Source organism: Fistularia commersonii, chromosome 26 (assembly GCF_037954325.1).
Source record: "Fistularia commersonii isolate RoL2024-O1a breed Wild chromosome 26, RoL_Fcom_v1.0, whole genome shotgun sequence".
Taxonomy (NCBI): Eukaryota; Metazoa; Chordata; class Actinopteri; order Syngnathiformes; family Fistulariidae; genus Fistularia; species Fistularia commersonii.
In genome coordinates, this window is record NC_141309.1 from 3,812,314 (window position 1) to 3,826,938 (window position 14,625).

At 42.3% G+C, this 14,625-nt stretch overlaps 1 protein-coding gene across 1 annotated transcript in view; it reads right to left on the reverse strand.

Moving 5' to 3' along the window:
* The window catches only part of grid2 (glutamate receptor, ionotropic, delta 2), a 498,322-nt gene that overhangs the window by 188,555 nt on the left and 295,142 nt on the right, over nt 1-14,625 (reverse strand). Inside the window, exon 5 of the mRNA XM_086174064.1 lies at nt 13,599-13,652. Within this exon, the coding sequence (XP_086030190.1) occupies nt 13,599-13,652 (54 nt within the window). The remainder of the gene's footprint in view (nt 1-13,598; nt 13,653-14,625) is intronic.

Sequence of the window (14,625 nt, forward strand, 5' to 3'; positions counted from 1 at the left end):
GCAACAGAAAGCGGGAGGACAGAATGAGTGTGCATGTGTGTGTCGGTATGTGTGTGTGCGCAACATATTGTGTGCATAAATGTGTGCTTGTGCGTACCCGTGTCCTTGAAAAACCTTGGGGGGAGGAATCATTGCTAATTTTAGCCCTCGGACAAAATCTCTCTCTCTCTCTCTCCTTCCACGGATCTCAATCCATCCTCTGCAAGTACAGAGGGTCATACAGTGATGAGATGCGATCCGACGTTTACCATCCCTGGTGGAGGTAACACTGCCACCAACTGAGACAGCCTTTGCTTTCTTTGTATAATTGTGCAGTCCTTGTGCATGTGCATGTGTGTGTGTGTGTGTGCGTGCGTCCTTGTTTATAGATGCAGAGTAATGCCCACATCACCGTGTGCACTCTTTCTTCCAGATTGTTTCAAATCTGAAAGTTGCAGAATTATGCCGACCCTTCTTTTACATCTGATTTTGACGGTTGAAAGGTGAGCCAGCCGACACGTAACGCGTCCAAACACTCGAGCGAAACACGTGCGGTTCTTACTCGTGAGGAGTAATGCTTTATGAAATGTCCTTTGCTGAACGTGGCGGGAATTTTTATTTGAATCCACGCAGACTGAGATCACTTTTGATCTGAGGTGAGAAACGACCTCAGATCTGACTGTTGTTGAAATATTTGCATCACCGTCATTTTCAGACTATAAGCCGCTATGAATTTTTTTGGAGGGCTAATGAGCCAAAACGTCTTTTTCCACAGCCGTGTTACAGGCATTGTAACAAAAAACATTTCCAGTTTGTATTTGTGGATGTTACCAGGATGTATTCAAGACAGCGGTGGGACCAGCGATGCCGGTTTAGAAACAGTTGCAATGATGAAAAGACGGGAGGAAGAGCTGGAGGTTGCAGAGATGAAGATGTTGAGGTTCTCTTTGGGAGCCTTGTTGCTTCCACTCCTCACTCCACACACCAACTGTTTGACCTTTTTAGACTGAAAAGGATTTCTAAACCAGTATGGGACAAAAATGCACAGTTATTATTATTCTATATCATTATTTTACCTTCCCTCGCGGGATTTTTTTTTTCTTTGCATTGAAGCCATCATGGCTGGCCCATGCTCAGGAACCAAACCAGGAACATCTGATTCCAAGATGACTGCCTCACTATCTTAGCCATTCTGCCCATATTTTATAATAATAGTAATAATAATGATATCAATAATAATAATAATGGTAATAATAATAATAATAATGACAATAATGGTAATAATGGTAATAATAATAATAATACTAATAATAATAATAATACTAATAATAATAATAATAATAATAATAATAATAATGTTCTGTATATAATAACAACAACAATAATAACAATAATAATAATAATAATAATCATAACAATGTTCTTAATATAATAATAATAATAATAATAATAATAATAATACTCCTACTACTACTACTCCTACTACTACTACTCCTACTACTACTACTAATAATAATAATAATATTGATAATAATAATAATAATAATAGTACTACTACTACTACTACTAATAATAATAATAATAATAATAATAATAATAATAATAATAATAGGTGTTCAAGAGGTGTTTGGAGAGTGGTGGTCAAGAAGTTGGAGGATTCCAGGATGATTGAGAGCAGAGAGCAGGTCGAGGAAGATCTAGAGGTGGAGGTATGCACTGGAAAGGAGAGGAATGAAGTTTAGTCGAAGCAACACAGAGTATATGTGTGTGAATGAGAGGAACTCGGGTGGAACAGTGAGGCTACAGGGAGTGGAGATCGAGAAGTTGCAGGATTTCAGGTATTTGAGGTCAATAGTCCAGAGCAACAGAGAATGTGGAAAAGAGGTGAAGAGACGGGTTCAAGCAGGATGGAATGGATGGAGAAAAGGATCAGGGGTACGAAAAGATAGAAGACAATCAGCCAGAATGAAAGAAAAGGTGGACAAGACAGTGGTGAGACCAGCCATGCTGTTTGGACTAGAAACTGTGACAATGATGAAAAGACCAGGATGGACAGGATCAGGAATGAGTCCATCAGAAGGACGGCTCATGTTAGATGTTTTGGAAACTGAGATGGTTGGGTGATGAACACACGAGGGAGAGTGAATTGGTAGCTGGAATTGGAGATCTAGAGAAAGACCAAAGAGAAGATCGATGGACGTCGTGAGAGAGGATATGAAGGTAGTTGGTGTGAGAGAGGAGGGTCCAGAGAATAGGGTCACTGAAGGTTGATTCTCTGTGGCGACCCCTGAAGGGAAAAGCCCAAAAGAAAGTTAGAAGAAGACCAGTATGTATTCAATTGAAACTTGTTTCTGTGTGACATCTTTCTGTGTAAATATCTCACGTTACAACGCGGACACCTGCGGCTTATAGACAAATGCGGCCTTTCTTCTTCTTCTTCTTTCGGCTTTTCCCATCAGGGGTCGCCACAGCTGACCCTATTCTCCGTATCCTCCTCTCTAACACCACACGACGTCCATAAATCTTCTCATTGGTCTTCCTCGACACCGCTTGCCTGGCAGCTCTTATTCCAGCATCTGTCTACCAATATATTCACTGACCTGCTTCTGTACATGACCCAACCATCTCAGTCTGACTTTTTCTCCCAAACATCTAACATGTGCTGCTCCTCTGATGGACTCATTCTGATCCTCTCCATCCTGGTCACTCCCAGAGAGAACCTCGACATCTTCATCTCTGCGACCTCTAGTTCTGCCTGCTGTCTTTTGGTCACTGCAACAGTTTGTAGTCCGTACAGCATCGCTGGTCTCACCGCTGCCTTGTACAACTTTCCTTTCATTCTGGCCGATAGTCTTCTATCTCTTCGTACCCCTGATACTTTTCTCCATCCATTCCAACCTGCTTGAACCCGTCTCTTCACCGTACACATATTTATTTCTTTTAAGCCGGTGCGGCTTCTATTCAGGTGCACTCAATAGTCTGGAAATTATGGTAATTGGACACAGAATGGGACACTCAGATTGTATGATACCAAACTGAGGATGTTTTAAATAAAATATGCTGCAGCGAAAAATGAAACAATGCGACTCATAGTTTGGATTGACACTAAATTAAATTGTCAGGAAGAGTGAAGTAATTGATATGGATGCACTGAATCATTTAAAGGGTTTAACCTTGTACAAATGTCCTTTGCTTTGAAAAATCTTCTCACTTCAAGTGAGGAATCTATTTGCTGGCTTTGCTGGGACTGAAGCAAAGCAAACATCGGTTGCCTATGTAAAAAAAAAAAAAAAACTCTGATGGGGATTGAATTACTGAGCCATCCAGGAAAAAAAAAGAGCCCGGTACAGAGAGTAGTGCTGAAAATTGGTAAAAAGACAGATCTGTGGGCCAAAAGAGAATTAAGATTCAAAGCAGGCCGTCAAGGGCGTGCAAAGAAACATCGGCAGAATTTAGTGCCCCACTCAGAAGGATCAAACTCACATAATTAAAGATGTGCCAATGCAAAGACAAGCAAAGGCAGGAAGGCGGCCGTACAGACAAGCACGCACATGCACGCGTTTGAAATGTTCTCTCAACAAGTATTCGCCCGTCTTTCCTCCTCTCTTGACTTTGCGCGTTCGTCGCTTCCCCTGCGAGGACGAACTGAAGAGTCCTCACCTGGTGTGACTGTCTGTGCCGGTTTGCATTTCAGCCGACGTAGCTAAAAGGACTCGACATTAAATCGTGCTTTTTTTTTTCCCATTTACCGTATTTTCTGGACAATAAGCCGCTACCTTTTTCCTAGGTTTTGAACCTCGCTGGCTACCAGTAGTTGCCAGGATCAAGCACGAGGCCCTGACCCTGGCATTCAAAACCACCTCAGGAACAGGTCCAGCATATCTGAATGAAATGATAAGACCTTATGCTCCCGGCAGAGAGCTGCGTTCCTCTAATACAGACCTACTAGCGGTACCTTTTGCTCGCTCTAAGCAATCTCAGGCAAAACTGTTCTCAGTTCTACTACCTCAGCGGTGGAACAAACATCCGGAAGCAACAAGACTAGCATCATCTATCTCAACCACCAAGAAACAGGTAAAAACTGTTCTCTTTCAGGACTTTTTACGGTGCTGATGCCCCAGATCAGGTTAGGCACCAAGTTAGGCTATGCAGTGTGTGTGTGTGTACGTTTGTGTACGTCTTTGTCAAAAAAAAAACAAAAAAACTCACTAACCCAAGCTTACTGTTCTGTATATTTCCTGTGCATCGTGTATTTGTAAGTGTATTTGCAGTCCCTATGTCCTCTATTGTAAGTCGCTTTGGATAAAAGCGTCTGCCAAATGCAATGTAATGTAATGTAATGAACCATGCAGCGTATACAAAAGTGCGGCTATTCTATGGAATTTTTCTTCCATCGCTAGCGGGCGGAAGTAGAATCCAAAATAAGATAAGACGTATAAATCAATGCAAAAAAGAATAGCAGAAAGAGCAGATAAAAAGCACGCAGGACAAATTACTAACTGGTACTTATTTTCAAATCCTCGCCCCTTCATCATGGAAACCACAAGAAGAAGCTCGTATGATGCCAGTTTTAAGTTGAAGGCCATCGAGCTTGCTATCCACGGAGGAAACCGTGCTGCGGCACGCAAGCTTAGCGTCAATGAATCTATGGTAAGACCTTGGAGGCGGCAGCGGGAAGAGCTCATGCAATGCCAAAGTCGAAAAAAAGCTTTCAGAGGACATAAAAGCAGGTGGCCTGAACTTGAAAATGTCCTGGAGGACATTTCTTTTCAACATAGATATCTGCAGCTTATAACCTGGTCTGGCTTGTATATATATTTTTTTTTTACTTTTTTTTTTTTTTTTAATAGAGCGGATGCGGCTTATCTACAGGCGCGCTCTATAGTCCAGAAAACACGGTGACATATGCATGGATATGCAAAGGGGGGGGGGGGGGGGGGGGGGGCGTGATTGGTGCAGACTTAAGAATAACCGAACTGTGATTTAAACCTTTTTATTCCAATCCCTACATCATGCAAGGCAATCTGGTGGTAAAAATTGTCATCCATGTCTCAACAAGACACACAATACCCAGCTGCTCCGGGAGAGGTGCTTAGCTCGAACAGATTCAGCCACACTGGGGAACCCCAGCTGTGCACGCAGCGTTAGCGTCCACAACTGTTTTCCTCGGTGCGTACTTTCATTGCAGTAAGTAAGAACGTTCCTTAGAAAGTCTTTGTCTAACCTGCAGCTTTAAGCAAATGTCGAGTTCGGAACGAGGGAAATCGAATATCATTTTGTTTCAATGTTATATGTTTTTAAAGCTGCTATATTGCTATTAGCATGAGATGAAATGGCCAAGGGACAAAATGAGAACCCGAAAAAGAAACAGGGATGAGTAGAGAGATGGAAGGAGTGTAAATGACAACATCCAGGTAAATGTGGCTGATTTATGATCGTTGCAATCCAACAGTCAATCTGGAGGTTGCATCCAAAAAATGCTTTTGGATGTTTTGTACACTGCTCAAAAAAATGAAGGGAAGACTAAAATAACCCATCCTAGATCTGAATGAATGAAATATTCTTATTCAATACTTTGTTCTTTACAAAGTTGTGCTCACAACAAAATCACAAAAAAAAAAAAAAAACTGATCAATGGAAATCAAATGTATGAACCCGTGGAGGTCTGGATTTGGAGTCACACTCAAAATGAAAGTGGAAAAAAACACACCAGGCTGATCCAATAATGATGTAATGTCCTTAAAACAAGTCAAAATGAATCAGTGTTGCTTCCTAAGTGGACACTTTCATTTCACACAAGTGTGATTGACTTGGAGTTACATTGTGTTGTTTAAGTGTTCCCTTTATTTTTTCGAGCAGTATAATTTTGTATCAGTTGAGTAGTATCGTTTTGCTGTTAACTTGTCTACTTAAACCATTACAGAATCAAACTAAAGTTATTTTTCTGCAAGCAGGAGCTCCATTTGATCACAGCAGGAACGGACGTTTGTATCCAAACATGGCAACGGGAGAGGTGCTTAAAAAGTTTTTTAAAAAGTTTTTTAATTTTAAATTGTTGTAATTCATTAATGGTTTGATCGAAGGCTTTACAGTACTATTTTCTTATCTGTGACACTGAACATGTTTCGCATTTGTCCGTATTTGACGAATAGGGTTTATATTGTTAGAGTACAGCTGTGGGTGCGGCCGTATTGACGGCAGCGTCGGCGTTAACGGAACAAAGCCGTCTTTTTATCTCGTTCGTGAAATTTACAGCGCACGGACCGCCTGCAGAGCAAACCGTGTCATGAGGACAGAAAACTCACAAAGGTGACGATGACAAACACTTCTGTGATTCAAAGATACTGATTTTTCTTGGATCACCCACGTCTCCATGTGTAGATAACAAAAAAAAGCATCTTTGAAAAAAAGCAAAGAGAAAACAAAAAAAACGTGAAATGACTGAACACACCAGGACCCTTGTCTGCGTTCTTACGTGTAAAAACACCTGATTGTTATTCACCTTCGGAACAATATGGTGTGCGGTGAGAGCGGACTTAAAATATTCAATAAAAATTGTCTTCTCTAAAACATTGACACCTATTCCGACGGTGCGCGTATCAAAGTTGTAAAAAAAAAAAAAAAAAAAGCTAAATAGAATAAAACAAAAGAAAGGGACGGGTGGACTCGCATGCACCATCAAGCATTATATTGTAACCGCCTCACACTTGATGCATCGGCCTGTAAAAGGAGTCTGATATATGGAGCGTTGCGTTATCTTGCACCGCGACACAAAGAACAAAAATATCGCGGCTGGTGTTGTGAGCGTCCGTCTCCATGAACAAGAACATCCCAACCATGCACACCTGGAATGAGATCCTAGAAATATGGAAGTTCACAACTGTTTGGCTTATAACGCTCTCGAATTATTCTGACACCGGTGGCGCCGGGGCGCATTATCCTGCCGAAAGAGGCCAGTGCCTGAGGGGATACGATTTCCAATTACGGCCCGACTTGGGCTATAATAACATTGAGGTAGGTGGGTCACGCCAAATTAATAACCATATGAGCGGCATCAAAAAAGGCTTTCGATTGGAACAACTCTCGGTGTCTTAATCACGCGGTCGGTGTTTCACGTGGACGCCGACCGGCGTGGTTAACGTTATTGATGAGCTCGGCCGCTTGCGATCCAGTTGGTCGTTGACCTGTTTTCCTTCTAAAGAGCACCTCGGAGCACTTTTGTCGCGGTATCGATGAGGAAAGTGCTTCCGCCTACCCATATGCTCTTCAGAATCTTTGACAACTAATTATAATGTCACGGCTGACCGGCTTTTGACGATACGAGGAAACGGAAGGGCGGGTTAATGGAGGACAAAAACCAAAACTCAGTCCCTCCGTTCTAACCTTTCGCTCGAGTGAAAACAAACAAGTGTTAGGGAGCTCATGGATTGAAGGGAAAGACAAAGAGAGAAGCAGAACGCCTGCCATTTTATTTTCCGGACTCCTCACCCTCACATTCTAGCCTGAACGGAGGAGATGGAGGGAGGAGGGATGATCAATTATGAACTGTGAACGTCCCCTCAGTGGGGCTGGCTGACTGCTGGCTGTAGATAAAGCAGAGTTATGACAACCATACTGTATCCCCTCATCCATAATAAACCACGGGGAGTAGGGACGCTCTCCAACACGTAGGAATATTAATTCTCCAAAGAACCGGTACAAGAAGATGTTACATTTGAGAAAATATCGTTTAGCGTCTTCGCTTTAAATGGCGGTTCCACCAGTGACGTGTGAGGTTCATGGCTGGTGAGGAACTTCTAATTATATTATTCTTAGCCGAGTAGTGAGAAGGATCCCTGGGATGACCAGTGCCCTCTACCATGAGGCACCGTTACTGCGTGCCTCACTTAATGTTTCGTTGCAGTCGTTTTATGATCTCTCAGCACAATAAACACATTACAGTTGTTGATGAAAAACATTATAAACATGGCTGGCTTATCTATGGAAATTTAATTCATATATTAAAAGTGTTTGAAAATTTTAATAGTGACCTACACAGAGACAGCAATATGGTCTCGGTGCATAGCATGCCAGCACCGCTAGCATAATCATTGTGCGATCCATAGTGGGCTCAGCTGGTTGCTGTGTCACCGCACGTCTCTTCTTCATACTTGAACGGTAAATGTGATTTTTTTTCAGGGATTTTGAAAAAAAACAAACTAAAAATGGTGAAGCTAAGTGGAAAATAACTTAATAGCACAAATCACTGAATAAATGTAACCAATTTTCATTTTACATTTTTTTTTTCCATGATGGCAGGTGAGGCCCGGCCTCCCCTGCCTCAGTGTACCGGTCATCATGTTTGCTTCACGCCTGGGGTGGGCAAACTTTTTGGCTCAGGGGCTGCATTGTCTTTTAAAATTTGGCAGACGGGCCGGGTCAGCACAAAATACTATACATATAATAAAAAACATGAGATATGTCTGACCATTGTCTGACGTTTGCTATGAAAATAAAACCAGCTTGGTTATGAAATGCTTGCATTTCATGCACAGACCAGTTTTTCCCTTGCAGCTTCACATCCACCTCATTCATGTGTCAGTATGTCCACGGTAAAGGCTAAATTACAAAGCCAATCTGTGTCAGATTCGGCTCAGGAAAATTCTCAAGTACCTCCAAAAATGAAAATATCTCCTGTTTGAGCTCCTACATTCATTGATCCAATCATTCATATCAAGTATGAATTCTGTGCCAATCTTTGGTGGACCGGATTTAAAAGACCAACGGGCCAGATGTAGCCCGCGGGCCGTAGTTTGCCCATTCCTGGGTTTGCGCCCCAATGGAACCATGTCACATTTAGGGGCTGTAAAGCACCGAGGTTAGATTGACCTTGGAATCGAAACACTCCCGGTTCGGTTCCCGGCTCCTCCTAGTGTGTCAAAGTGTTGTTGAGCAAGACGCTGAACTCCACGCTAACCCCCCCGTTCCCCTGGTGATATTAGATGGCAGCCGACTGAACTCGTGGTTCATCCACAATGGGTTCCAAAGAGAAGGAATTTCCCGCAAGGGATTAATAAAGTATAAATTATTATAAATAAGCTGCCGGGGTAATTCGGCTTCACGGGAGGAGAATGCGTCCGCGGCGGAGCTGTACCTGACTGGATTTAATGATTCTTCTTCTTGATGAGCAGATGTAAGACATCATTTTTGGCAAAGTCCCTTGCACACAATTAAGAGCAGGAAGGGTGGGAAGGAAAAGGGAGCATATTTTTGTCAGTAACATATCACCTGGAAATGAATACGTGAATAAGTCCTTTATTTCTATTCGTAACAGTTCCATTCCCTTTGGAGACGTATGACCGAATTAAAGTACTGTTCACTCATTCATAATCTGTGCTGCTCATTCTCCACTCGGGGTTGTGGGGAGGGTTGGAGACGATCCTCGCTATCATTGGGCGAGAGTTGGGGTTCACCTTGGACCCGCCGCCAGTTGATCGCAACCGTTCACCCTCTCATTCACGTCTGGGCAATTAAGGGACTCCGATGAACCTTCTGCATACAATCCGTCAAAAAGAGGCATATCACGATTCTTGTATCCATCTTCCCTCGCTTATCCGAAGCCCAGACCTCCATCTCCCCCGCCACATGGTCCAGCTCCTCTGAGGGAACCCAGAGGCGTTCCCAAGCCAGTCTGGAGACATCATCACTCCAGAGTGTCCTGGGTCTTCCCCATGGTTTCCTCCCAGGTGGACACGCCCGGAATACCAGATGCCCAGAACCTCTCAGCCTATCTCAAAGGGAAAGTGCGGCAACCCTGCAGAGAAAACTCATTTCAGCCGCCTGGACAAGCCAGTGAGGAAACCCCGCTCGGTGCTGGGACTCAACCTCCAATCGGTGACAGTGGGGAGGACAATCCTATCCTGGACAATCCTTCCCGCCCCTCCTGCAGGACGAGCTGTGAATGATGGGCTGCTCGTTCAGCCGACGGCTCATCCCACTCCAATGCAGATCCGAACATTTTAGACGCTCCTTTGTGCCCACGGCTATCAGACCGGAGAACCGCAATCTGAATGGCACGCAACTCCGACCGGAGGTCCGTCTGTGCCGCTTCCCCAACCTCACTACCTCACCCTATTCACTTCCTCTTCTATTCACTTCTCGGATTTGGACTTTCCGCTTCACACTCGGCTGCGAGCCGCTGCGGTGAGAGCCGGATATGATGGCCAGATGAAGCCAACAGAACCATGTCGTCTGCAAAAAGCAAGAGACTCGATCCTACGGGCGCCAAACAGTATCCCTTGGACACCCTGGCTAAGCTTAGAAATTCTGTCCATGAAAGTTATGAACAGATTCGGCGACAAAAAGCAGCCCTGGTGGAGTCCAACTCTCACCGGAAACGGGTCATAAAGAGACATCCGACCACTCACCCTCTCATTCACTCATCGGGGGAATTTAGGGTCTCCGATCCTGCATGTTTTTGGACCGTCGGAGTAGAAACTAACAGTTTTGTGCTTTTTCCAGAGCTGAGTTGAACCACATTAAGTTCTATATTGAACGCTTCAGACGCTCCTTTGTGCCCATATGTTGTTGTTAAGTTCTGGTATTTTTCACTCTTACTGTTCCATTATTTTGTCGATTATCTGCTGTCTGCAGGACTGTCTCAGAAAATTAGAATATTGTGATAAAGCTCTGTATCTTCTGTAATGCAATTACAAAAACAAAAATGTTATACATTCTGGTTTCAGTACAAATCAACTGAAACATTGCAAGCCTTTTATTACTTTAATATTGCTGATTATGGCTTATGTCTTAAGAAAACTCAAAAATCCTATCTCAAAATATTAGAATATCATGAAAAAGTTGTTTTTTTAATTGCATTACAGAAGATAAAGAACCTTATCACAATGTTCTAATTTTCTGAGACAATCCTGGATTTATTCATGGATGTCTCGCTATCGTTTGTCTTCTAATGTCTCCCTATTTATATTTAATCACATTTGTTTATTTTTTTTTTTAATTTCTGATATTTTAACTGTGACGTTGCTGTGACAAAGGAATTTCCCCTCTGGGGATCAATAAAGTTGATCTTATCTTATATAACTGGAGTCGGTAGCTTACAAAACAAAACATGGGATGAAATGATTCGTTCGTACATTGTCAACATCTTTTTGTGTTTGACAAGTCGAATCTCCAGAGTTTTTCTATATATTTTTTGGACGGTAATTATTGAAGCAGACTCCCATGATACTTGGCTATTATATTACAAAATGAGGCAGTTTCATCTTGCTAGACAGCAGTTCATCAATAATCCCTCAAAGGCAGCAGGTACAAAGTGATGCAGGCAACACGCTGTTAAACACACACACACACACGCACACACACACGGGCTGTGGAAATCCATGTTCGGCCTCCCAGGAAGCCATCAAACGAGTCGGCCACTGCCAGCGAGGCTGAAGTGCGAGACACTACCAGACGCCTGCCAGGATGCAAAACAATATCATGGCAGACTCTTGGAGTTCAATGTGAACATCGCGGGTCGTCGGGCGGTAAAAGACGGCTCAGCTCGCCGCCACGCGTGACATTGTTGTCTGACATGTCACGCAATGTCGATCTCTCGGGAACCTTCTCACATAACGAAACGCCCGTGATAAAATGGCCTCGTATTTCAGTGAGCAGGCTAGAAGCCGAACTCGGCAATTTAATGGCAATTTTTTCTATTATTATTATTTTTTTTACCTCTGATAGGTGCACTACTTTCTTTGAACGGCAAAAGCCCATTATAATTCCATAATTAAGCGCTAAAGAAAACTCAAAAACTGTGTAAAGGGGCTATCTTACTTACTTGAAGAAATTACCGTCTTAACATTAAACAGCATTTGTAGACCTCGAGGGTACGACTCGGGAATGAAGACATGCTTCTGCATATTAAACCCGTAAATATGTGGTTCCCTGCACCTTCAGTGACAGTTTTCTCCTGATTTTCGGTGAAAAACATGTACTGTAAGTGTGTGTGTGTGTGTGTGTGTGTGTGGCAGCACGCGTCCCTATTGTGCCGTGCCAGTTGACGGTAAACCCCAGAGCTATGAAGACACAGCGCATTAGCAGTGTGTGCAACAACACACATGTGGACCTCCAGAGAGAGAGAGAGAAAGAGGGTGGGATATTGCTGATGCTTTGCCTTGAAAACGCAAAATGCAAGACCTTGAATAAAGACATCAATAACATATTAAAGATCCCATTAAAAATTAATTATGCTTTTTTTTTTATGACCAGCATCCATAAGAAGATGGATGATATCTACAGGTATATGTAGATCCGATGGATAATCTACTCCGATCTGGGACACGATTATCACTATATAAGTTCTTTTGTCAATAACAAAGAGGTATATCTTTAAAATGAGGTGCTTTTGATTGTAAATAACAACAACGAGACTGAGGTGGTTTGCACTGGACGACTGGAGGGAAAGCAAGGAGGGGATTTATGGATGGAGGGGAAGACGGCGGGAAGTTTGGTGCGAGAGAATGGTAATCAGATTTGGCGCCAGTAAAGAGAGGAGAACTTACGTTATATTGCTTGAGCGTATTAGTAACTGCGTAGAGGTGCAGGCAAGCACGTATAAACGTAACACACAGGCAGTGAGTACAATGTAGAAAATAGCCATTAGATCAGACCTGCGGATTTTACTGCCTGCGGGCCAGATTCGGCCCATTTTGCTTTTTTATCCGGCCCACCAACATTTTTTTGAATATTTTATATTTTTTTTGTAAATACGTCTATTTTAAATATTTTTTTATTTTTTATTGATATTTTTTTATTTTTTGAAAACATTATATATTTTGTTTAATCTTGTATGGATTACAAAACAGTGTCAGTACATTTATATGATCATTAATGATTTTAAAGTTGAAATAAAATGCCCCGAAAAAAAAAATTAAATTGGAATTTTCATTTTGTTTATTTTACCTGATAGATATTTGGCCCAAAATAAAAATCGAATAAGAAATGTAGCCCTCCTGTCAAAATAATTGCCCAAACCTGCATTAGATTGATGAATATTGCAGGATATAGAGACAAAAATGAATGAATGAATGAATGAACTCCTTTTAAAAATGCAAGCTAAAAAATCCAGCACAAATAATATTTGAAGCTATAAAATGAACCTTACTTCCAAACAAAATAAGTAAAATATTAATAATAAATAAATAATAATAACTAAATATTTTGAGAGAAGATTGGTGTGTAATACAAGAGGGGGAAATGAGTTTTAAAAATGTATAAGCAAACAATTTTAACCCCTTTGATTGTCAAATTACGGAATTGTCTTCACAGGTGAATTAAAGTCAAGCAAAATAATAAATCAGCTGATGAGAATATAGAAAATATACATTTTAAAGATATATCGAGATGAAGAGCAGCGCTGTGCTGTTGTGTTTTGATACGGAATAGAAAACGCTTATTTAACGATGAGTCGATGAGTTGGGGGTCTGAAAGTCGAAGCGTGACTTTCTGCACGATTCGAATCTAACACGCTAAGAGAAGGGAAACGTCGTGTGACATGTTCACATTACGGATGTTTGGAATTAACTGTAAAACGGCATTTCAGCAGAGGTCGCGTGACGGATTTCAGCCGCACCCACCTCATTGATCAGGATCCAATGACAGTCGAACGAAACCAGGTTGGTCTCCATGGCCTGTGAGAAAGCACAACACAAGATTTTAATCAGCAAATATGATGGAATAAACCCACATCCACAGTGAAATATCATTAATGAAAGCATCTCTGACAAGACTTAGTGTCAGTCAACCCGCATCCAACCGACACGGAGATAAACACGCAAACTCCTTCTTGCTGCATTGGTTTTTCCTTTTTTTTTTCCTTCTTCTCTGCAACACTTTCTGACTTTCACCTCTTGCCCAATCATTTTCGCCGCCCCAAACCTTTTGGGATTGTGACTCTAAATTTGATCCTCTTTATCACCCCCCGACTCAGTCAACTCCTCACGGCTGATCCCCTTTAATTGATAACCTCTCGCTCTTCAAATGCACCTGCTCCTCCCCTTCCCTGTTCCTCCTCCCCGGCCCCTTTCACTGCGGGTGTAAAAATACAGTAACGCCCGTATATCATTAGCTATAATTGTCTAGTTGCCTATAGCCCGGTGTATCATAAAACACTTTTTAGCCATAAACAAAAGGCAACAGCTGGAGAGGGTGACAGAGTGTGGCTAATAGTGGTTTAATCTCCCACACAGTCCCCATAAAACTTCATCACCGACGGCTGCTATAAAACACTCCGCCGACACAAAACATGGTGGAAACACAGACAAAGAGTGAAGCGAGGAAGAAGAATGATGGAGGGCGTTTATAAAAACGCTTTCCTCATTTTTCCTTTCGAGCGGGACGCCGTCGGTTTTTCCGGTTTTTCGACGGCGAAAATGCAAGTAACTCATCCTTTTGTTTCAATATCCAGCGAACAGAACGTGTGTGTGTGTGTGTGTGTGTGTGTGTGTGTGTGTGTCTGGCCGGACAGTTAAGCGTAAAAACCAAAACAATAGATAAAGGTTCTGCAAGCTGTTCTACCGCCGATTCCTCGGCCCGTGACCGTCTCGTGTGTTCCCTTCGGTTGGAGATATTTTGGATTTAAATTAATTACGGCGCAATCCTGTG